Here is a 25109-nt window from a genome sequence, read left to right as displayed (position 1 = left end):
GGGGATCTGGGGGGGAATTGCCTCATGTTTTTTCCAAAGCTGGGGCATAAGACTTAAAACAGTGTTGTTGGTTACAGAAGTTGCTTCTATGGCAATAAATAACACAGTTCTAGTCCCATGTTACTCCAGGTTTTCTCTTCTGTTTTGCCTAAAATTTTGGGTGTTGCAAATTGTATTCACTAAGATGTTTTGAAAGGAAAACTTTCTAGAAGTATAGAATCCTGTAATAAACAAGTTTTTAAAAAATCTTAATTCATTGCTTCTCTCTCTCTCTCTCTCTCTCTCTCTCAGCGACATAGCATGCTTAAGCAGCAGGATCTAAATATTGCCATGATGGTGACATCGCGTGAAGTCTTGAGTGCACTTTCTCAGCTTGTCCCATGTGTTGGCTGTCGTCGTAGTGTGGAACGTTTGTTTTCCCAGCTTGTTGAGTCTGGAAATCCAGCCCTTGAGCCCCTTACAGTAGGGCCAAAGGGAGTCCTTTCTGTAACTCGAAGCTGTATGACTGATGCAAAGAAGCTTTATACTCTATTTTATGTGCATGGGTAAGTTAAACTTCTTAGTGGCAAGTCAAAATACAGTCAGTCAGGTTATTTTTTTCAGAAAAAGGCATGGAAAAAATAAGTTAACTTCTATATAAATGGTTTGCCTAACTTTCTTGATGCAATTACTAATGTGGTGTTGGCACTGTGATCAGATGTCAATTAACTCTAAAGCCGGGCTACTCAACTTTGGAAGCCCCAGGGGCCACAATGATACTCAAGCATATGCCAAGGGCCGCAACTTAAGCGTGGTTGGATATACGTGCAAATATATATGTAAATTGACAGGCATGAATACAAAGCACTTCCCACAATGCCCCAGCGCTCCTGGCACCTCCTCCCTGGGGGGCTAGACACACCGACACCCTGTACCCGTCTGTTCCATCCAGCCCATCCGCTTGTGTCTTTCAATACTCACCCCACCTGGGACATGCCTTGCCATCATGAAGTCCGTTTCCAGTGGAGGCCATGTTCAAAGGATCCTACCCACAGGCCATGTGCTGAGTCCCATGTAAACCCAAACTGCACTGCAGGCCGCAAACAAACGGGCTGCGGGCCGCATGTGGGCCACGTGTTGAGTAGCCCTGCTCTAAAGCAAAGCTGAACAGGAAATTGTGTGATCTGTTAAGCTATAAAAGTTGAAACTAGCTAGTATCTCAGATGACTAGTTCATAGGCGTCTGGTATGTAAGTCCGGAAAAGGCTTTGCCTTCCCAAACCACCTGGCATAGCCTCGCCCACACTCCTCCCCCCAAACGCCTGCAGTAGGTATTCTGGGGCAGAGTGTTGCTGCTTCCAGCTCCCGTGCTCCAGGGCTGGAGAGGCAGGGCGAGGCTAGGCCATGCGGCACGCCCTTCTCTGGGGTTGGGGAGGTTGGTGCCATGCCATGTGCCTTCTCTCCACCTCCTGGGGGTTGGGAGGCTGGGGCCATGGTGCATGCCCTCTGCCCGACTTCTAGGCTGAGGAAGCTGGGGCTATACTACACACCCTCTGCTCTCCTTCCTCCCTGGGGCTGGAGAGACCATGTGGAGTGCCCTCTTTCCTTCCCCCTGGTGCTCTGGAGAAGGAGAAGCTGGGCTGGGTTGCGCAGCGCGCCCTCTTCTGGGCTGAGAGAGGCTGGGGCCATGTCACTTGCCTTCTTCCTGGGGCTGGGGTGAGTGTCCGCCTGCTCCTCTTCTCTCTCCGTGGTTGGGAGGAGATGCATGTGCATGGCGCACTGCCCTGCCCTCCCCATGGGATCAGAGAAGAGGCAGGGCCTCAGCAGGAGGGTAGGGCTGGGGGCTTGCCTCCTCCAGCCGTAACTTGGCCAACCGCCCATGGTTAAGTTGAATTTATTGCTCTTTCCACGTTTGGGGTGGGTGAGAGGAAAGAATCCTTTTGTGCAGGGGTGAAGAAACTTTTTTGGGTCTAGGGCCACTGACCCACAGAAAAGTCAGTCAGGGGCCGCACACAAGTGAGAAGCCCAAAAAGAAAAAGGACACACTCTGATGTGGCCCCTGACTGAGGAGAAAGACACTCCTCACATGCCCCTTGTACACCACTGCCTCATGGGGCCCAGATAAGTAGCTTCGGGTGGTCCAGTCCCACAGTAGGCGCGGGCTCCCGAGTGCTGTGGCAGGAGGGAGCAGTAAGCCTTGGGAGCAGGATCTAGGCAAGCCTGGGGCTGCATCCAGCCTCCAGGCCTGAGGTTCCCCACTCTTGCTTTAGTGTAAGAGAGGTAACATTATATAGGCAAAGATAATAATGAAAGCAGGAAGAAAAGCTTAAAGTTAATAAAGGAGCAGCACAGTTTTGTTTCACTGATAGTATCTGTTTTCATTTATTTTTTCCTGGATAAAATTGTAACTAATTTTAAAAGTAATGACTAAAATGTATTTACATAGGTCCAAATTAAATGATATGATAGATGCAATTCCAAAAAGTAAGAAGAACAAGAGATGCCAGTTGCACTCCCTAGACACTCACAAGCCAAAGCCTTTGGGGTAAGTTAAGTGACCTTGAAGTCATTAAAGTGTTGTGTACGTTAAAAATCTGAAAATGTCCAAAGAATAGAACTACATATGAGTATTTTTTTCACTTTCTTTTTTGTTATGAAGAGATATTGAACATTCTATAGATATATCTAAATTTTATAGGCAGAGAAGTGGGGGACCAGCAATAAATAATGTGGAACTGCATGCATAGGTTAAAACCCTTTTAGCAGCCTGGCATAAACAAAATGTTATAGTTATAAAACTGTTTTCAAGGTCATATTCTATAGCTGAAACGTCATGACTGACTTTGAGAGTAGAAATTTTCACCAGAAAAATCTGAAGACTTGTTTTCTGATAAAGTTTGGCCCCATCTATATTGGCTTTATAACTATTTTTAAAAGTCATCCACAATGCTACTGTTCTTAAACATGGTTAGAAAGCCAGCCCAGATGAGTGCTTGCAGAGACTAGAGCAAAGTCTGTCTTTTAAATAATAAAACTTCTAGAGCTCTCACTATTACTGTTATCTTTGCCAGACAGTTTACTAGATTTTGTGCCTAGTTAGCTGTCAAACTGAAACAGTTGTACAGCGGTGCAGAGCTCATTATGTTAGCAAATGTTAATTTGAAACCCAGATATGTTCACTTTCCAAGCCTCTGAACCACTTCTTCAAAATCCAGCCAATCCATGTATGTCTTAAACATAGCAATATTTGTATATTGTTAACTTGAATTGTTAGCTTTTCAAGCTAACAGTATAAAAATATCTTTGAGTTTAAGACACAGACAGATGCATTGGTTGGATTTTGCAGAAGTGGTTTAGAAGCCTAGAAATTGAACAATATCTGGGTTTCAAATTACATTAAGCTATTTCATAATGGGTGTAGTTGAGCTTTTTTATTTTGACAATTTGTTTTGCTAGTTTTGACCATCTGATGGAATGGAGGGAATAGGGCTTTTTTTGTTACTTTGGAGGGAGGAAAAATATTATTATGAAGATGTTGATGAAGATCTGATCTTCTTGCCAGGTCTTTCTTTGGAATAGCACTGTAAGCTTACCTTGTTGTTGTGAAGAGTTTACATAGTGTGGTCCCAGAATTCTTATAGGAATCTGTAATTTAGATCTTTAAATATGCAAAAAAAAAAAAACCCATTTTACAAAATATTTTGATAATTGTTTTCCACTGTACTGCAAATGTGAGCTAAAAATTTGCTTACATAATAACGGGCAGCGTGTTAGACTCCTGGTATTTTTATGTACTATAATATTTGTTTAAATCAATAGTTTAGTTCAGTGAGCTCAGTATTTTGGGGCAAGACTACTTGCCACAAAATATCAAAGTTCAAAATCTGGGAGTAGCCCATCATATGCCATTTCCCATGTCAGATCTTACAGGTACAGTTGGGATGTGAAGTTACTGCAGTTTTCTACTGCCTCAATAATTAGCATATATGATATTCGTATCAAATGAAGGAAGACTAACTTTTCGGAGTGACTCATTCTGTTGTTACAGCCCCTTTGCCCAGGTAGCTGTTCTCACTTTGACTTGAAATATTTTTTCTCTCTAATCTGAATCTTCTTAATAAACAGCTAGCCCTAATTTGACCCCAAGCCTCTGGACAGCACTCAGATGTGTTTATGCAGATTAGTAGCTCTGAGTCTTTTCATTCTACTGAATTGCTAACCTTTTTTATCATGGCTGTTTGCTAGATAATGCATCTTTACGAGATTGAATTTTTTGACCCCATGGAAAGAATTTGGAGGGACCAAAAAACCCCAAACCCCCAGTTCTTTGGAGGAAAAAACATGATACTAATATTACAGTTGCAAACCACCATTCTGTCAGCCTTGCTTGTATGTTGTGTCCCTTTCTCGTATCCTTTGTCTGTTTAGCTATATCTTCAGCATAATGATTGTTGCATGTTTTTTGTACGGCACCTAGTCCTGCAGGGCCTCGGTCTTGTTTGGCCCCTAGCTACTTGCTGGTACTACAAAAGATAACATATATAAATATAAATTAGATTAGTTTTCATGTGTGGTAGAACCTTTCTTCAAGTTTCTTCATACATCTGTGTGAAAGTGCAAAATTAATTGAATGCAGATATGCACCATTTTATGAATAAAGATATATAGAATTGTGTACGTAGTATAGCAGTATAAATAAGCTCAAATAAAGTTAACCACATAATGTATTCAAAATGTGCTAGCATAATTTTGACTCGTTTGAACTGTGTAGAACTTGAAGTATTAAAAATTCCTAATATGCAGGAGGGTCAGATTATCTGATCATTGTAGTCCCTTCTGGCCTTAGACTGAAGACATAATCTTCTTTGAAATGTATTGGAACCTTGCAAGTATCAGTTGTATTCTGTGTTTTTAGCAGCATAAGCAGCATGTCCGCTTGATCATGAAGTTTCAGAGTATAGGGCAAACTTTTATTTATACAAATTTATCTTTTTTTTATGTTCATTCTCTGAGAGGCTGGGTGGGAGGATGGAAATAAAATTGAAATATATATGCTAGGGATGTGAAAAAACTGGCTCCCAGTTCACATCGACTCCTGGAGAGCCATCTGCCTACCTTCATGTAACCATTGAAATTTTTGCCTGTTACACATTTACTTGATTAAACACGTTTTAGCATCCCTAATAGATGTACAGTAAAACTCCCAACTGTCCAGCATCCAGTGGTCCGGCACTCCTGATAGTCCAGCACCAACTGGAACCCGGAAGTGCTCCGGCCAGCTGGACAAATGGAGCTGCTCTGCCCCCGGCTTCCCCAAGTCAGCCGCTGACCAGTTTCAGCAGCGGCTAACTTAGGGAAGTCGGGGGCAGAGCAGCTGGGGTGTTGCTGGGTTGGTCCCGCAGCGCTGCCCTCTCCCAGGCTGTGCAGTTCCCCGCTGACTCCCCTTCTTTCCCCCTCCCCCAACCCCTCATAACCCCCCTTCCGGTACTCTGACATATCTGATAATCCAGCACCCCCTGGGTCCTAAAGGTGCCGTATTATCAGAAGTTTACTGTATTCTTTTCTCAGTATGAACTTGAGATAATAGTAGCTACTAGCTAGTAGGTATGTTAGATATCGCGTATTTTAATAGTCAGGTAACTGTATAAAATCCTACCGGTTACACAACTATTCTTTAGTCCCCTGGGCAGGGCCAGCAGCCAGTGCACTCCTGGCTCCACTCCTGGGGAGCCCCCTGCCAGCCTACACTGCTGCCTGTGAGGGAGGGGAGCCAGTCCACAGGAGGAGCTAGTATAAAACCACCTCCCCTTGCAGACTAGATGCCTGCTGCCCTGCACTGCTGCTTCTGATGCAGAAGCATCAGCATGGTGTGGCGGCAGCCCCTATCCTCGGGAGGTCTAAGCTCCCCACAAGCAGTGGCTTCTCTTCCAGGAGCTCAGACCCTCTCTCTCCCGCAGACTGGGGCTGTTACTGCAAAGTAGCCTTTACCTGCAGCTGGCTCAGGCTCACTGCAGACAGAGGCTGCTGCAGGAGATGCAGAGCAGCCACTGTCTGCGGGGATCTCCAACCCCCGGCAGACAGTTTCCTGTCTTCTCCCTTCCCCTCTCACTCCCCATTGCTGCTGCCTTGAATAGCAGGGGGCATGCAGCAGCGGCTCCTGCTTTCTCCCCCTCCCTTGCTTGTGATAGAGAGGCAGCAAGGGGGGGGGGATGCGAGTAGTCAACAAGATTAATCTATAAACCTAGGCTTATCAGTTAATTGTGTAGTTGACTACTTGTTGATATCCCTAGTAGCTAGTCATTAGTTCCATTTCTGACCAGATTAAATATTTCAATAAGGATTATATATAATTGATAGTACTCAGTGTTTTGTTGCAAATCCAAGGGAATATGAAAACAACTTCAGTCTTTTGCACTCTGGTTTCTGTGAAATGAATTTTCAAAAGCAGCGATGCAGGCTGTTTAAATTGCATGGCCTACACTTCATTTAAAATATACTGATCAGTATAGTACTGCATATACTGCTATAGAATTAAGATACTAGCAATATTGTGATCAACCCTGCTAAAGCTGCAGTTTTGAATCAAGGTAATTGTATTAATTGCTTAACTGAGGAGATGGGAAATAATTTTTCTCTCCCAGAACAAATAGTTGTGAATGATCAGCTGACTTTTTTTCCCCCCTTTGCAAGAAGCTTTGGGTTTTAAATAAAATCACAACGTTGCATGATGCATGTTGATAAATATAACTTGGAGTGTTAAATAGTTTTCAATAATAAAATTTGTAACTGTGGTGTCTATTGGCTAACAAGTAGTTACGAGCCTATAGTAGTAGTACCTTTTATACAGTTCAAGTGATATGTCATTACTGTGTACCCTTTTGGGCTCAGAAGATAAGTTAGGCTCCTGTTTCAGTATTAAAGATTATCAAAATAACTGTTCTAAAATAGTTATTTTTGACACCTGCTTCAGGAGGGACACTTGTAAACCTGGTCTGCATCTAAAACGTATGTCGGCATATCTGCATCTCTTAGGTCTATGAAGAATTACACTTCCTGTGCAGCATAATTGGGTTGTCCAACTTTGTTGGAAGAATTTTTCTGTTGACCTAATTGCTGCCTCTCAAAAGGGTGGATTTACAACAGTGACAGAAAATTCCTGTCACTGCCCTGAGTGTCAGCTCTGTTCCTGTGCTGCTGTATTGGTAGTGTAGTGTGGACATATCCTTATTCTGGAATACACTTGTCCTTTTCTGATTTAATCCTTTTTGTCCATAACAGTGTAAATACTGGAATTTATCTAGAAATAACTTTATTTAGGAACAGTTGGTTTGAAAAACTTTCAAGAGTCAGCAAGCCCTTGAGTAAAAGTGAATTGCTTTTTAAAAGTTTCTTCTCTGCCATACAGCTGCTGACTATTTCAGAAAATGTACAACATTTAAGGTAACTGAAATATGTTGTTTTAGCTTTTAACTTTAAATAGTTGAGGGTGTTGGAGCATTAATTGCAAATTGCACACTAAATACTAGTTTGAGAGAAATAAAGATTTTGTAGATACTTTCCATCAAAAGTATATTTGATTTGGGGGGGGAGAATGCTACCTCTAACTTATCATTGCGATTGAGTCTTGCAGACAATAAATTCCATTTGATAGCGCTTGTCGCTAATTTTATGGAAGAATAATAACTTTTGTGAGACATGCAATGCTTTCCTGCATCTTAGCTAATTTAGTTTGAATAGTATGTGTTTTAACTGTAGCCTTTTGATAGCATGTTTCAGGAAAACATTTTAGTTTACTCTAGATATTATATAGCTGTAATTTTTTTTTAATACTATGCTACAGTGAAGGGAGCAATAGCACACTCAGTACAGAGAAATTAGGTGCAGATAAGAAAAATAGTGAAGACAACAGGAAGGAGAGCAAATGTAGGATCACTTTCCACTATGGACCTTTCCAGGGAGCTGCCAGGTAAAATTGATTTAAAAAAAATAACACTACTGCTTTGTGTGGCTTTTTTTAACCTTTCTTGAAATAAACTTAATGTACAGTTCTTGTTTTTGTTTTATTGGTATTTTTTATGTTTGTTTCTGCAGGGGATGTTGGATGGATGTGTGGGAACTCATGTCTCAAGAATGCAGGGATGAAGTAGTTTTAATTGATTCTAGTTGTCTTTTAGAAACATTAGAAACATATCTGCGAAAACACAGGTAAGTTAAGGGAATTAAAACATTCTTTATCCTTCATATCCTACATAGTAGGGACTCTCTTACGAAATAAAATATACAGTTTTTGAAATTAAAGGTAAATTCAAAATGTTAAGCTGTGAGAATTTGGCAGAGTTCTGCAATATTTGTTGAGATACCGAAAATAAGATGGATTCCTTTCTCTTTGGTTACTTGATAGTAATATCAGTCATAGCAGGAGAACTGTGGACCCATAAGATTAGGCTTTAGCCTTCTTTTATTTATGATTTGCATGTAGTACTACATTGTGACTTGTATGTTAATTCTAGCTGCATAGTCACTTGAGATAAGAAGTGTATAAAAATGCCATTTTATTTCTCATTTAATAAAGTGCAAGTTTTATTTGCAACTATTATACTATCATATGGCAGCTATTAGAAAAATATCAGAGGCCATTGACTTATCTGAGGTGTCTGCATTTGATTTGATGCAAACTATTCTTAGATGAGAATTTAAGAATCAAACTCCATGTGTACACACCCTGTATGCCTTTGAAATGAGTTTGATTGAAGAGTATGAATAGTACTTCTAAAACTATTTCCTGATCTGAGAGATTCTTAAATGGCTTACAGTGGCTACATTTATTGTGCTATAATTGACCTTTATAACTAGCTCTGGTAACTTAGTGTCTCAGTTTAATTGATATGTAATAATAAGGCAATCCCTCGATAGAACTTCAGACCAATTATTTTAACTTTTTAGATTGAGTGCATTTCAAACAAAACAATGTAGTTTTTCCTGTCGTTCTTAATAGAACAGGTAAAAATCAAAATATGCTTGTTTTGTGTGTAAAGTTACTAAAAACAGTATTTCCTATATATACATTTTAGCTCCTTGACACCATAATAAACTTGGTAAAAAGTATTTAGTTTACACCTTGCATTAGAAATTACATAAAGGAATTATTACCTAAATGTGCAAATTCTTCACCTTTTTTAGAATCCAGTTGACCTGATTATTATAGCAGTATATTTCTAAAAATATGTTCAATAATGCATTTTTGTTATAATATTTATGGGAGCTGCTAAGCAAACTTAAGAATTCCTTTCCATTTTAGAACTAATGTTCTTAATTTGGAATTACTTTTATGCTTATACTTCTGAAATAATAATGAGAACAATGCCAGTGGAAGCAAGGGGAATTCAGTTAAGTTTGCTAAATTAATAAACTCTAAGAATTTTAAAAATAATTTAATGATCCTTTGGTATCATTATTTCTAGTTCATAGGAAAATACAGAAAAGTCTTTTAATATTCTGGTCAGCGTAGCAATTGGTGTGTGTGCATTAATCACAACTGCACATGTACGGCAACTATCTTACCGATGAAATTCTTCACTTTAAATCCAAAAGCACTGATCTATACAGGCAGTCCCCGACAGCAGACCAGGCTTTTGTTGTGGACCCTGGGGTAAAGCAGCTGGGGTGCTGCTGGGTTGGTCCTGCAGGGACCTACCTGGTAGCCCAGCTGTTCTGTCCCAGGCTCGAGATTCAGCCGCTGTTGAAACTGATCAGTGGCTGATTCCAGGAAGCTGGGGGCAGAGCAATTCTGCCTCCAGCTTCCTGTAGTCAGCCCCTGGTCAGTGTCAGTAGCAGCAGCAGCTGAATCTGGAGCCAGTTCCGACTTACATACAAATTCAACTTAAGAACAAACCTATAGTCCCTATCTTATACGTAACCCAGGGACTGCCTGTAGTATGAGAAAAGGAAACCTTCAAAATCATAGGAACATGATGTTCAATACACCTATTCAACCACTTGTCTATCATCAGCTAATTAATTCTTATAACATTGAAAGTCTTCAGTTAGCAGAATGTCTAATATGTTACTGGAAGCTAGATTAATATTTTTATTTTCTGTCACTTGACCACATAAAAATAGAATATAAATGAGCAACTGCTTAGCAACTGAAATATAGTTGATTTATAAAATATTGTCGTTTTCTATAACTAAAACTTTCTTGTGGGGTAGGAGAAAATAGAGCCCCCGTTCCACCTAAAGTCGACATAAGTTAGCATGCAATGTTTTAGAATTTTAAAACTGAATTAGGGACACATTTGAGTTTGCATTATAAACTTTTTAGATAATTGTCAGGCATTGGAATAATTCACATTGAATATCAAGTATTACTCTTTAAAATAGTTTTCTTAAGCTTGGTTGCATTTTATTTTTTTTAGATTTAGAATTTTTCTAAATCTGAATAGTGCACTTCATAGCTGGTTGAAAGTTCATGAAACACTAGCAAGCAGGTATAACTAAACTATTTGTTTAATATGCACACAGATGTACAGAAATCTCAGGCACTAAAGTAGTTTTATAATGGAAATGCAGATCTTGTGCAGCAGATAAGAATGTACTCTTCACTGTCTCCCTAATTATTCACTGTAGTTATTAAAAAATCTTGTGAAGTCCCATTACAAAGTCACTTACAATGTGTCCTAGTTGGGGGGGGGGGGGGGGGGGAGAGAATATTAAAGGTATAGGAATTGTTGTGTTGGCTTGGACCAGTGATTCATTATGTCCAGTATCTTGCAGGAATCTCAGTAATGGACAATATGAAATAATCTATCCATAGAGAAAGTTTCTTCTTAATGTTACCAGATAGTTTATGATCTGAAGTACAAAAGTTCATATTAACTTCATTATATTATATGGTATACTGTATACTTTGATATTATCCATATCAGTCTTTTTAGCTTTTATTTGAAACCTCTTAACTTAGTGGTCTAGTTTTAAGATAATTCTTCATGCTACATTTATTAAACTATGCGATTTCAATAAGAATGCTAACATCTACTTTTTTAATTTTAATACAGGTTTTGCACTGATTGCAAAAATAAAGTGCTTCGAGCGTACAATATTCTTATTGGTGAGCTAGATTGCAGCAAAGAAAAGGGCTATTGTGCTGCACTTTATGAGGGTTTGCGTAGTTGTCCACATGAACGTCATATTCATGTATGCTGTGAAACAGACTTCATTGCGCACCTATTGGGTCGAGCTGAACCAGAGTTCGCAGGAGGGTATGAGTATGTAATTTGCTAGAATGGGCTATCTAGCGCTTTGCTTCTTTATTTTATTTCTGAACATATGTTGCAAGAATGATTAATATTTTCTGCCTCTGCTGCATAATGGATTTTAGGTGCAGCTGTTTGTATGCGATGTATTCCTTCATGATGTTTCAAAGCAATGAGCATTTCATTTGTCTCTTGCTTCCTATAAATCTACAAGTGAAATTGTTAAATGCTTTGAAATTAATTTGTTCATTTGTTAGGGCTGCCTTGCTTTCCCATTGAGGTGTTTAAAGATATGTGAAATAGAAAGGGAAACCTGAATGAAAGTTTACTGAGGTTTTTATATAACAAGTCCATAATTTAAAGAATAATTTAGCTGCTTCACACTTTTCAGTTACTGTCCAAAAATCTTCCAGTGATAATGTAGTTCTAGACTTGAATCATTTAGACTTCAATGTTATATGCCTTGGGAGGAAAAAACAGAAGAATGTTACAAACACTTGTTCTTAATAGAGTAATGGTTTAACAACTAGTATTGGGATACAGTTGCTTAACTTCAAGGTAGGTAATTCATAAACTTAGAGTCACTCTTTTGAAAGATGTAATAAACATTTTGCTTCCTACATGGTTTCTCTTGAAGGTGCAACTAAAATTCACAGTAGACTATATAAACTAGATGATAAAATCCTGGAAAATAAAATGCTTGATTGTGCCATGCTGATACTGAGTGATTAAAAAAAAAAAAAAAAAAAAAACCTCTTGCAATCTCCTCCCAGTAGAAATCATGTACTGGTGAGAGCTCCCCTCAGATACCACAGGATGGAAAATACAGTGTAGCCTTAAGATGCTGTCATGAGAGCCACTGATGTAGTCTCAGATTTTTGTTCTGGTCCCTTCTATTTTGCATTTGCATGCAGCACAACAGAACACTATGCAGTCATTACTGTGATGATGCAACTGTCTCTTCAGATTGTTCTGTCTTCTATAGAAATGCTCATTTTCAACTGCTTTACATGTAAATAGATTTCTGTTGACTTTCTTAATGAATGGAATAGTTTAATACTGTGTATATCTCTGCGACAATACATTGTTCATATATTAGAAACCAACTCAGTATAATCTTGTTGCAGACGAAGGGAAAGGCATGCTAAAACAATAGACATAGCCCAAGAAGAGGTTTTGACCTGCTTGGGTATTCATCTTTATGAAAGATTACACCGAATCTGGCAGAAGCTACGGGCTGAAGAGCAAACCTGGCAGATGCTTTTTTACCTTGGCGTTGATGCTTTACGCAAGAGTTTTGAGGTAAAAATGGGTGACACGTTTTAAAGCTTTATGACTGAGCAGTAAAAATAAAGTTTTTACATTAAATATTAACTTAAAAAAATCCTCATTCCCCATTTATTATAATTGTTTTCATTCTGACATGAAATGTAGCTTGGATAATGGGGGAGGATAAACCACATTATTTTATATTTCAGTCCATACACTGGATTCTCTACTGGATGTTAGGCAATATTTTACCATATCCCTATGTTGCAGGTTTTAGCTATGGTGTAATAAGGTTACCTTATTTTCGTTTTAACTATGATGAAGAATTGCAAGGATGGACAAGCCTTTGAATTACAAATTCAAATGCCTAAATTCAAACTAAACTGTGTTAATTGGAAACTTTCAAAGTCTTAGGGATGGGGCAGGATTTACAATATCTAAATTTGGGGCAGAACCTTATCTGAGCCTCCTTTTAACATTTACTTGCTCATGAACTCATGCATCCTTCAGTACCTTTGTCGTTAAAATTCCATTATTTTAATTGGAATAGTTTTGTCTTCACCATCTTGTGTATAATGCCTAGTTCCTTTTCAGAATGACTGTTCTGTGTGTTTAAAATCGTTTAAACAAGTTAAGGAGGGAAAAAAGATGAAATCCAGTTTGAGTGAATTTATAATCAAATTAAGGGTCAATTTGTTCCCACCTTATAGCCTTACAAATCATTTTGTAAGAACTTTTTGTTGTTGTAGATGTGAGTCTAAATTACCTGTTTTCCAATGTGTAAAATACATTGTTGAAAATGAAATCTTCCTGTGGCTTTTTGTGAAGGGTCTGTCTAAAAGGGCAGGTTATACCAATACAAGGTAGGATGTGAAGATAAACCATGACACTGCAATGGGTATAACTCCTCATAGCTTATGTTGCTTTGGAAGTGGTTTAATATAAACCAAGAAAAGCCACTCCTTCTTCCAAGATGTGTCGATATAAGGAGTTATGCTTTTCTAATTTCCTACACAGGCAAAACCTTTACTGTGATATCTTAACTCTAAATACATTGTGGAAGATTTTTATGTTTAAGGATTTAGATTTATCTTGCTGGTGCTCCAGCCAGCTGTATCCATGAGAATACTACATTTGTATGTGTGTTACAATAGTACCTTTAATTATTAAACAGAACATTTTCCAAATCCTGGTGTTTTTTTGGGGGGGGGGGTTTGCTTTACTCTTCCACTTTTAGATGAGGAAAGTTCATGAATCTGAATCACTTGTGTTTCACGTTTTCAGTGCAGCAAAGCTAAACTTATTAAGTCATTTCATTTCCATTTCTTGAAAGAATTAAATCATTTAATAAAATTTATATTGATGCAGTTTTGTTCATAATTCTTACAGGAGCATCCTTCCCAAAAATCTATATTTGGGACTACATTTAAATTGACAGTTTTCTTAAGCCTTGAGAGTGATAGTGCTATGATTAATTCATCGAAGTCACTTTGAACAAACTACTTATCAATGTGCCCGTTTTATAGTCCATTCTGTTTTATAAATGGAGAAGCTAGAGTTTAGATTTAACTCCTTTTGAGCAAGGTTTTGAATTTTATTAATAGATGGCCGTGGAAAAAGTGCAGGGTATCAGTCGATTGGAACAACTCTGTGAAGAGTTTTCAGAAGAGGAAAGAGTAAGAGAACTTAAACAAGAGAAAAAGCGCCAAAAACGGAAGAATAGGCGGAAAAACAAGTGTGTGTGTGAGATTCCTGCTCCCTTACAGGCAACAGAAGAGAAAGAAATCAGTCAGGAGAAGGTAAATATTGCTGATCAATCAGCTTAATGATTTGTGTTGCTATTGAACAACTACTTTGAATTGATAACATTCTGTTGCTCATCACATTTTTGACTCTACAGTGGTCTTTATTTTTTATTTTTATTGGTGGGAACCAAGTTTAAGTGAGTCTCTAACAAAACTTGATACCTTTTTATAATAGTTTTGCCTTTTTGTAAAAAAAAATAGTTTGCGAATGAGGACTCAATTTGTAGATTACTTCAACTGACCATCTGGAGTTAGGTTAATAGATCGTTTTAAAAAAAATATTAGGCTATCACTTACCTAAAGAGAACATCAGATTGGCATGCTACTCAAAGATAGTTACCACCAGTGATGGCCTTTTGTAAGAAGACTAAGAGTATGTCTGCACTTCAATAAACTCTCTAAGCTGACTCATGTCAGCTGACTTGAGCTCGCAGGGCTTAGACTGAGGGACTGTAAAATTGCAATGTAGACCTTCAGGCCCGTGCTCAAGCTCCCAGCTGGTGCACTGTAGTTTTGCAGCCCATGCCCTCCAATCCCAAATCAGCTGGCACAAGCTAGCCAAAGGTGTTTAATGGCAGTGTAGGCATACCGTACCTTACTGTGGCTTCAAGATCCGTGCTGCTGAATCTAGCTATTGGGAAATGTACCTGTTATTGAAGTAAGGTCTTTGAGTTGATTTAGAACAGGGTTTTCTCTGGCCACATTCTGAGAGAGAGAGAATGTGTCTGTCTTAAAGTTGCTTCAAAAAGTGGGGGAGGGGGGAAATCAACATGATACTATAACAGCCTTATCCAGCAACCATAGTTTCTTTTTTGATAGGACTGTCTTCTCTCTAGGGATTTAAAGAGCAAAAATAGAGGAATGTCATTAGCTATCTAGTTGTTTTAACACTTGCATATGTCTCTTGGTTTTATTTAAGGAAAACTCAGACTTTATGGAAAATAGTTGCAAAGCCTGTGGTAGTACAGATGATACTAGCAATTGTGTAGAAGTAATTGTTACCAATGAAAGCACTTCATGTACCTGTCCTAGTAGTGGTACTCTGTTGGGTTCACCTAAAATAAAGAAAGGTATGTGAAACTTACTTGTAATTGTTTATTCTGAAAGTATTTAATGTAGGGTGAGGGAAGATCTTGTCATACTCTTCTTTAAAAAAAAAAAAAGTTGAAAACTTTTTTTAAAATTCATATTGTAAGAGCTTCTTGATTGTAGTAGTGATATAAAGGGTTAACCATTTACCCAATAAGCATTAGCCTTATTGTTGTGGTTACCGGAGTATCCGGTTAACCAGTGGTCCTGCCAGAGCAGACCCCTGCCCGGGCTGTGGTGTACATGCCCAGCTGGAGTTGGCCCTCACGTGCAGCATGGCGGGCCCAGATGGAGCAGGCACCCACCTGCAGAATTCCAGTTAACTTTCTAAATGTGATTTTTTACATACTTTCATTTGTAGAGGCTTAACTAAAAAATTTATAACTTTGTGCTGTAGATTACAGTAACTTCTCATTTCATCTCAGGTTTATCTCCACATTGTAATGGTAGTGATTGCGGATATTCATCAAGCATGGAGGGCAGTGAAACAGGATCTCGGGAGGGTTCAGATGTAGCCTGCACTGAAGGCATCTGTAACCATGATGAAAATGGTAGGTTCAGCAGGAATTGAATGTTAATGTTATCTTAGTGGTGTATAGAAGCATAGAAAACTTGTTTGAGAGGAACTCCCTGTCTTTCACAGGTGATGAGTCATGTGTCCACCGCTGTGATGATAAAGAGGAAGACGGGGATAGTTGCGTGGAATGTTGGGCTAATTCTGAAGAGACTAATATAAAAGGCAAAAATAAAAAGAAGAAAAAGAAAAGCAAAACTTTGAAGTGTGAGAATGAGCATGTAAGGACAATTGCTTGCTTTAGAATTCTGAGTTATGTATGTATTGTAAAATATTTATTGCCACTTACCCAATTTGGATTGTGGCTAATGGTGTGGGTTTTTCATCTCTTCCCTCCCCACTCAAAGTCTTTGAAGCAAGTATTAGATTAAATCCTGGAAAAAAGATGCTCCTTATTCATCAGTTACCTAGATGCTTTAGTAGTACAACTTGCCATTATGCTCTCTTCTTCCCTTCCTATATATCTCAGAGCTGTTCCGGTGGAAGACCTGTTATTTTCTGCCCAAATAAATCTGTTTAGTTTTTAAAGTGCCACAGTACTCCTCGTTTTGTTTGGCCAGTCATCTCCATGGTCCCTTAATCAATAGTACTTGGGTGAAGGGAGTCAGCTAACATACCAAATGCCCATTTCATTACCTGAAGTATTCAGTATTTGAACAGGTCTTCTCTACCACTTTCTAAATGCTGCTCTGTTTAATTGTTTTGTGAAGAAATATTGTCTGGTATCTTTACCAAATCTTAGTATCCCGGTCATGAAATCAGCTCAGTATTGCAGTGGGGTTTCTTTTTAACCACCACTTCGTTATTCATTGTAAATTATCTTAACTTTTTAGATTCAGAAACTTGGAAGTTGTATTGCAGATCTGAGTAACCGTGAGACCTCAGGAAATATTGTGCACACAGAGTTTCACTTTGACAAGACCAAAGACACCCATGCTGAAAGCTGCTGTAACTCAGAAAAAAATGGGCAGCAGATGCCTTGGTTTGACCACAGGAAAAATGTGTCACAATTTGCAGAATCTACAGAAACATCATTAGTTCCTGATTCTGGAAAAGGTGCCAAGAGCTTAGTGGAACTCCTTGTAAGTAACAGTTTATTTGAAGGCATAGGTTTATAGGCTGCTGCTTTGAATATTTGGTTTTAGGAATAGGTTCTGGAGAATTCAGAATCTGTATGTGGTATAATAAGACTTGGTACAGTGAAGAGATAACAGAAGATGCTCCTCATACCTCGCTTGTGGTATTTTGTTTGTGGAGATACTAGTGAGCCAGCCTTATCGGAGATTTCAAATTCTCATTTTTGAGTAAGAATGGAGTCAGTAGAATAACAGTGACAGAATGGCAAACTGGTAATGAAGATGTGTGCACCATCTGTGCCCTTGTGTAGAATGCTAGTGCCAGCACAGATTTTTCTCCAGAAAATTTTTCCTTTCTCCTCCTCCTCTCTCCCCCCGCCCTCCTCCATTGCTGTGCGCATCTTATATTACTGCCAGGATCTGAAACAATCTAAAGAGAAACAGTGCTGCTGCTTGCTTTTGCCAGAGTTCACTGCTGAGTAGACTGCGTCTGACACAGCATATAGCAAACCATTGTGAATCAAACACAGATTACTGGACTAGCTAGTTAGGACTTGTGCTGCCATCGTGTGACACTCTCTCTTTGTGCAGAGCAACTGTAGACTTTGCACAAGTGATATGAAACTTGAACTAGAGACTCTTAATTTGTAAAATGATGGTGGGGAGTGTGCAATGTTAGGAGAGCAATGTTCACATCTGTAAATGCCTTTTTTCCTTTGTAGGATGAATCCGAATGCACTTCTGATGAGGAAATCTTTATCTCACAAGATGAAATACAGTCCTTTATGGCAAACAACAAGTCTTTTTACAGCAATAGAGAACAGTACCGACAGCATCTGAAGGAGAAATTTAATAAATACTGCCGCTTAAATGATCACAAGAGGCCCATTTGTAGTGGTTGGTTGACAACAGCTGGAGCGAACTAAATACAATAAAATAGCTCTGTCTTTCATTGAAATCCTCAAGATGACTACTGCGCCTTCTCTTTCAAAAACTTAATTTAGTGACTTACGGCAAAATTTTATCTTAATCAATGTGATTCTTTTTTCTTTCTCTTTTTCTTTTCTTTTCTTCTTTTTTGGTGGGGAGATTGGTGGAGGTGATTTCGTTAATTTTGGTCTTTCTTCAGGCTTGTTTCTTTAGTTGAGTAGCTGTGCAAGCCTCTCATAATTTATGCCATCTCTTTTCATTAAATGTTTCTCTTACTGTGAGACTTATTAAAAAAAAGCAACCTAGTGGCAAAGTAATGTTGTACTTATAATTCTGTACAGAATGACAATGAGCTGAATATAAGATTTTACAAATAGACATCCACTTGCAAAATGTTTTGGATGTAATATGTTAAAGCGCAATGTGCAAAATTTAAATAAAGAATATTTATTAATATGCATAGTAAAAGTTGGTTTAGATGTTTCTACTTTTCATAACATTGTGGATGTAAGTATTATCAAGTCTCTTGAGTGTACCCTCAGCCCATGCTTGTGGGTTTTGATAGCAGAACTGAGTTGGTGACCTCCAGCCCTTTTCCATACAAGCTGATTCAATGCTATGTCTGAAAGTCAAGTCAGTAGCTTCTCCAAGACAACGGCTAGTGAGTAGTATCCCAGTGTCTCTTCCTTTCCCTTACTAAACAGACTTGTGATTCATTTAGACAAATGGAAAAGTAAGAGCATTTCAACACATTTGGAGGGTTGCTTATTAGAGTTGTGGATGTCTTGACTGGTGGATGCATGGAAGACAGTTCTGAGCAGGAGAATATGGATACTCTTGCACGAATGTGCATTCAGCGTCGATTAGTTTATACAGTATCCTATAATGTTACGACCCATTAGTCTCATGGAATGATTGTTTGGCACTGAGGATTGGAGGAATGGGAGATGTCAGAATGAAAAACTATTAGCCTTTTGATTCTAGATACACCTGGATTACATAGGTTGCACGCAGTAGGCTAAACTAAATTTGAGTAAACTTGTACAACAGCCGTTGAAGTCCCTGGGAGCTATTTCCTTACTTTATGGCTGATTTGTGACTAGTTAACACACTACTGCCCTGCTGCTGTGGAGTCCTTAGTCTTGATTCTGTATTGGTGAGGGAAAATGGTGGAGGGCATTCGTTGCTTTTATAGCCTTGGGTAGGGGTGTGAGGGCATGCATGGTGCATGTGCATTCCCCAAAATACTGCTCACTGAAAGAACCATAGGGCAGCTGTGGCTTATGTAGATGATGTTTGCAGTGTTGTTTATACCATGTTGATACCAGGATGTTAGAGAAGGAGGGTAAAATAACTTTCATTGGACCAACTTCTGTTGGTGAAAGATACAAGCCATATAGAGCTCTTCCTTAGTATGCAATGTAACCCAATTAGCTAGACCCCTACATTGTATGAAACCTGGTCATGTTCTCTTGACATCTAAGGGAGTTTGCAATATAATTACTAATTGCATGAAAAATACTATTATTAATTAAAACCTTAGGCTGGCTCAGTCTCCCTCTATCCCAAAAGTTGAATAATCAAGTTTGTAAAGTAATATTTGGCTAAAGCATTCTATGCATCAAGGATTTGCAGAGGTGGGCTGTAAGAAAGATGCCCTTTTTATGTACAGCTATATTAGCTGAAGGGGACAATAGCTCTGGAAAACAAAATGGACATGACCGTGTAAAGCTGTACAAATTGGTGTTTGTTTTTTTGGGGGGAGTTGGTATGGTCATTTCTGGTTCAGGTTCACCCAAAATAGACTTGGGGGGGTGGGTGTTACTCAATGAAACACGAAACTGAGAACTCCATTTGTGGTTGAATTAAACATTTTGTTCAATCTAAAATAATGATATTGTTCTGGTTTGAATAAAACATTCAGCCCCAAAGAATATTTTTCTGATCTTGTGTGTTCCAATCTAGCTAAATTTCAAAACAACATTTTGAAAAGTCTAAATATGCTGTTTAAAAAAAAAAAAAAGTTGACAGCTGGAATGCTTTGCAGAATTAGATGCAAATTTGCCAGTAGTCTCATTCATCTGGAAACCACTTTTTTTGTCCAAAAAGTTTTCACTGCTTTAATGACATGCCATTTTAGAAAGTGACCCTTCTCTTTAAAGCACCTCTTTTAAATAAGAAAGTGAATTGCATGACTTTTAAAATCACAGTTTCAATACTTCTGGGTTTTTTGGTATGGCAAATCCATGAGTTTTTCCAGCTCCTTATGTATAAAAAAGACTTGGTTAAACCAAAGGAACATGCACTCTTAACACCATTGTCCACTTGATGGCGTTCCTCTGGTTTCATGCTGGATTTGTTGAAAAACGCTAATGCATTAGAGCTTTTAAAAGAAGAGCAGTCTTTTTGTTCCCTGTCCCCTCAAATGAGATAAAGTGCTACTTTGTATTTTAAAAACTCCTATAACCCTAAATTTCATTTAAAAAAAAAGAACAAAAAAACCTAGGTATCTTCAGACTTCAGTGTGATGCTGAATACTTTTGGATGGTGCTCTAGGATTTGTTTTTCTATGGGCTTCTATAATTTTGTTCCATATGTTAGAAATGGAAATAATTTTAAACAAAACCTTGAAGCCAAACATAGCTAGTGAAAGGAAAGAATCTATTTCAAATCTGTTTAATTTTTTCCCGGTGGGCTCCCAAAGCAAGCTTTGTTCCTAATTTCAGCCAGAAAGCTAGAGATTATAGTTGGTGGTAGATAAATCTTGAAAGAGTATCTGAGCATTTTATTTTCCTGCTTTGATTAGGAGTAACACCAGATGGGATTACTAGGAGCTTCTTGTATTAACTTGGCAGGAAAATTGGCAAGGGAGTCAAGGGAAGAAGCATTCTGTGGTGTTCTTAGCTTCTCTCTATTATTACATGAAGTCTGATCTAGGAGCATGGTCCATATATTTTCTTAATAAAGATGGACTTGAAACATGATTACCCTCTTACTACAGGGAAGACCGACTTGGATCCAGACTTTCACTCAGGATCAAGTTTTTAGTTCCTGTGCTCTGCCTTGGGGCCATCTGTGTCTAGCCAGACTATAAGTGCATGTATTATGCCATCTTTGCAGAAATGTGTGCCTATATTGACTGAGAAATTACTGATTTAGACCCATAGAATTTAGCATATAATAGCCCTCCTGCAAAGCGTGCATATTCTATAATGCTGCTCTGCTGCTTAAGTCCTCTAGTTCTGTTTTGTTTAATTGGAAGACAGATTCGGAGTTGCAAGGGCTCAGCACCTTTCAAGTTTAGGTCTTTAAACTGTGTATTGCCTTAAAGTTAAGATTACTTACCCATTTATTTATCCAGTTTTTTAGTCTCAACTCTGTCTGTGTGAGGTGTACAAGAATATCTAGAGGGTTTATGCCTTCATAATTTCTAACATGTGATTGAGGTCAGAACATGTCTCCTCTGTTTTTCCAAACATTGTGTAACGTGGTGTGTGGTGTCTCAGCCCAGCATTCTTCTTCTTTCATAAATCAAATATACTTGCTTTTGTATCAGCTGTTTTCATTCCTCAGTTTCCTCAAAGAACTTCTACAAATTATTAAAATAGGATCTTAAGACTGAAACACGGTCCTTAATTAATCTTTGTTTGTCCTGTGAAAAATTCTCCCATTTAGATCTCAGGAAATGTTTTTCCTCCAGACTTTCTCACAACTGAAATAATGCAAGTCTTCTGAAATATCCTACTGTCTGTCCCTGCATCTTTTTCTCTTAAAATTACACATCATAGGTTGGATATTCCACTGTTTGAGCAGGGCTGTGCTCTGGTTCTCTGCAAGAACCTGAATATACCCGAATATATATTTCATTGGGACAAGGAGAGGAAAAAGAAGCTGCCTCTGGATGGCAGTAATTCATAGAGCTTATGGTGGTTTGGTTCCATCAGTGGCTTCCATGGGCCTATTAAAAAGATTGCATACAACCAACCACCTCCGCACGCACTAACATGAGACTGCCTCTTCGTAGTCTTCTGAGATGCTTCCTAAAATTGAATGAACTTGTAAAATGTCTGGAAAGTCTTCTCAGTTGGCTAAATTTTCTTAGTTTCACTCCTTTTCAGTCATAATTTACTTAAAAGATCTACAGCATGAATTTCCACTTTTTAAATTATATTTCATGTGTGCCATCCATATCAGTACATGATTTTTTTTATTTTTATTTTTTAGTCCTATCTAACTATTAGAATTATTTGGGATAATAAAATGGAGTATGATTAAGAAAAGTGGGATGATAAAAGAAAGCTGAATATCAGGAAAAGTTCTGTTCGTGATAGACTGATAGATCATGCCTCAGGGAAGCATTGCCCCTTTGCTTGAGACAGGACAACGTGCTAGTAAACATGTGTGATGGGTTGGCATAGGGCTTGAGTACCAGGTGGCATGTCACATGCTCTTTCTAGGACCAACCAGCACAAGACTATTCAATGTCTTGATGAAATTGCTGATCAAGCCACTGATGCCCGCCTTCCTGCCCACAGTGGCTCCCTACATCCCTGTCCTGCTGGGCCAGAAGCTCCGGTCTCCCCTAGCTAAGACACAGAGTTGGGGTTATTGCCCCCTTCAAAGCAACACAGATGCTGAACCAGTCCAACTCCGGGAGGGCTCAGCTATAAAGGATCAGCACCCAGCAAACCAAACCCTACAAAGGACCAAAACCCCAAATAAATCAGTCTTACTCTTTTTTTGTGTGAAAGTTTTACACAGAGAAAGCTCATTAAGTCCACCCCCTTTATCAATGAAAGAGAGATGCATGGTGGTTGCTCTCCCCATCTAAGTAGCAATGATTTACACCGGTGTGATAAACACAAGTTGTTTTAAGTAGAAAAGATAGGATTTAAGTGGTTGCAAAATGAAAACTGACCAAAGTATGTTACGAAGTTAAACAAAAAATGCTTAGCTAGTTCTAATCCACTAAGGAACTTGTTGCATGCAAATTCTTACCCTAACAGCTGTTCTTCTCTCAGGTAATATGTTTCAAGTCAGAGTTGATCTTTACTCTGACATGGGTTTACAGCTTTTTTCAGAGTTTTTTGTTGCCAGGTATCCTCTTGGCGTGTGCCAAGCAGTTTCAAAGGCCAGCTGAAGATAGACCTGATGGCTATTGAAGGAATAGAAAGCTTTCCCCTCAGTTTAGCACTCCCCATCCCCATGGAGAAGTACCACATTCAAGATGGATTCTAATTCCAGGTGTCATGGTCACATGTCTTTTTAGGATCAACCACAGTTTGGGCTAACAAGACTCTAAACAGGTTGTTGGTTTGAGTACTGAACTATCTCCAGTGGCCTTCATTAGCCTATTCAGAATTAAAACCTGATTCATACTTGTAACTTAACATCCAAGAATGATACATGCACAAAAATCGGATGTATGGATTCAGCAGATTCAGTCTTTAAAATTGAGAGGTTAGATATGTTTTGCATAGACCATCTTCAACTTATGCATATTCATAAGCCAGTTTTCATAAAGCATGCAGGGGGGGCTCAGAACAATGTGTGTTAAGGAACAATCCTGCCGTGCAGGGAGATGGACAGATGTCAAAGAGCTTTCTCATCTATAATTTCTACAATTCTATGAGCGGGGAAGATGAAGATGGGGGGGGGGCGGCGCCTAGGCCTATTTTTACAAGCCGTCCAGCTCTGCATTTATGGACAACAAAGTAATCTGCACAGGAACGACAGCATGGTAAAAAGTCTCCTTGAGGTCTTTTTTTATTTCCAGTTGTCAAAGCCCAAAAGGGGTTTGCATGATAACTTACCACTTTGCCTGGTTACCACATGTTTTGGGTTCATTAATTGTCTGTTCACCACACAGTTATGCCTGTGCTTTACTTTCCCACTCTATAATGGGACTATTGTGTTAAGCACACTGATGAATCTTTGAGTAGGGTTGAGGGCCCTCATTTGTTCTACACATTGAAGTAATGGGCTTGACCTGCATCTAAATATGCTACCCACAGCTAGGGATGTGAATGGTTAACTGGTAAGCATCATCCTTACCAGGTGATGCTTGCTGGTTATGCTTAATTGGCAGCCCATCTAGGCTGGAGTGGCTTCCCAGGTGAGGTGTGATGTGGTGGGCCTGGCCTGGATCATGCAGCCCCTACCCATGGTGGTTCAAGCCTGGTCAGACTTGTCGGGGGGTACTCCAGCCTGGCTGGACTCTCTGCACCATGGGCATCGGGGAGGTGCTGCAGCCCATCCCTGTTCCCTGCTGACCCCCTATTAAATAGTTAAACATAACATTTAACGGTTTAAACCGGGTTTTACATCCCTACCCACAGCAACATGGGCAGACACCAGCAACAGCATCGTCATTTGGGAACCTATCTCTAGTCAGTCGTCATGCAAAGAGCTAAACAAGCCATCTCAGCTACTTGAGTGTATTAGACGTGTCTGCGGATAAACAAGATTACAGAAAAACTCAGCTGTCAAGATCCCTTTTATTTATCTGAGAGGCTTGGGGTCCCCTTTGGATATATATTCTGGTCTCAGTTAAATATGTAATTAGGCCGAGCTTCCCCCACCTTGTATAATTATTGTATAATCATGTAATTAAATTAACATGCAATTATAAAATTAGTCCATGTAATTATCTTCTGCTTTCTTGTGGCTTCCCTTTGTGGGCTCAACATACAAGTTACCTTTTTTCCAAAGCAGTTTAACACTCATCAGTTGGTCCAGCCTTCTGATAAGCTCCATCACACAGTTCTGTGTGGTTTCATCAAGAATAATTCCAACAGTGTTTCAAGCAGTCGGGTAGCAACCTTGGCTTTGCAACCTTTCCATTTAGTCTCTTGTACATCGGAGTCCCTGTGCGCATGTGCTTATACAAAAATGGTGAGACATGAAAAGTGCTTTGCTTTTGTAAATTCAAAAGTGCTGAAATCCCTGTAACATTCTTTAAAATCCCATCCATTCTTTTTTGGTGCACTGGGGCACGGAAGAAGGGTCATTTTGAAACTGATCAACTTTTATATTTGGCTGTATTCATTCTTTTTTGTAACTCATCTGCTTTCATTAGAATGATGCCTCAAATTGAGCCTGGGGGTTGTTTTGTCTACTGCAAAAAGTCACATGAT

General features: G+C 39.0%; 1 protein-coding gene across 7 annotated transcripts in view; it reads left to right on the top strand.

Moving 5' to 3' along the window:
- The window catches only part of GGNBP2 (gametogenetin binding protein 2), a 33123-nt gene extending 14682 nt beyond the window's left edge, over positions 1–18441 (top strand). For 4 of the 7 annotated variants that reach the window (XM_075904750.2, XM_075904752.2, XM_075904749.2 and 1 more), the window contains exons 4-15: positions 292–545; positions 2425–2523; positions 7819–7944; positions 8070–8183; positions 11033–11242; positions 12358–12532; positions 14104–14298; positions 15224–15374; positions 15819–15944; positions 16037–16188; positions 16801–17049; positions 17766–18441. In XM_075904750.2, coding sequence (XP_075760865.2) covers positions 292–545; positions 2425–2523; positions 7819–7944; positions 8070–8183; positions 11033–11242; positions 12358–12532; positions 14104–14298; positions 15224–15374; positions 15819–15944; positions 16037–16188; positions 16801–17049; positions 17766–17969 — 2055 coding nt within the window. In that variant the 3' untranslated portion in view covers positions 17970–18441. The remainder of the gene's footprint in view (positions 1–291; positions 546–2424; positions 2524–7818; positions 7945–8069; positions 8184–11032; positions 11243–12357; positions 12533–14103; positions 14299–15223; positions 15375–15818; positions 15945–16036; positions 16189–16800; positions 17050–17765) is intronic. The other 3 variants (XM_075904754.2, XM_075904756.2, XM_075904755.2) reach the window with 3 other exon arrangements.
- The last annotated feature ends 6668 nt before the right edge of the window (positions 18442–25109 follow it).

Source organism: Pelodiscus sinensis, chromosome 21, assembly GCF_052426305.1.
Source record: "Pelodiscus sinensis isolate ZL-2025 chromosome 21, ASM5242630v1, whole genome shotgun sequence".
Taxonomy (NCBI): Eukaryota; Metazoa; Chordata; order Testudines; family Trionychidae; genus Pelodiscus; species Pelodiscus sinensis.
This window is presented reverse-complemented; position numbering and strand designations above follow the sequence as displayed.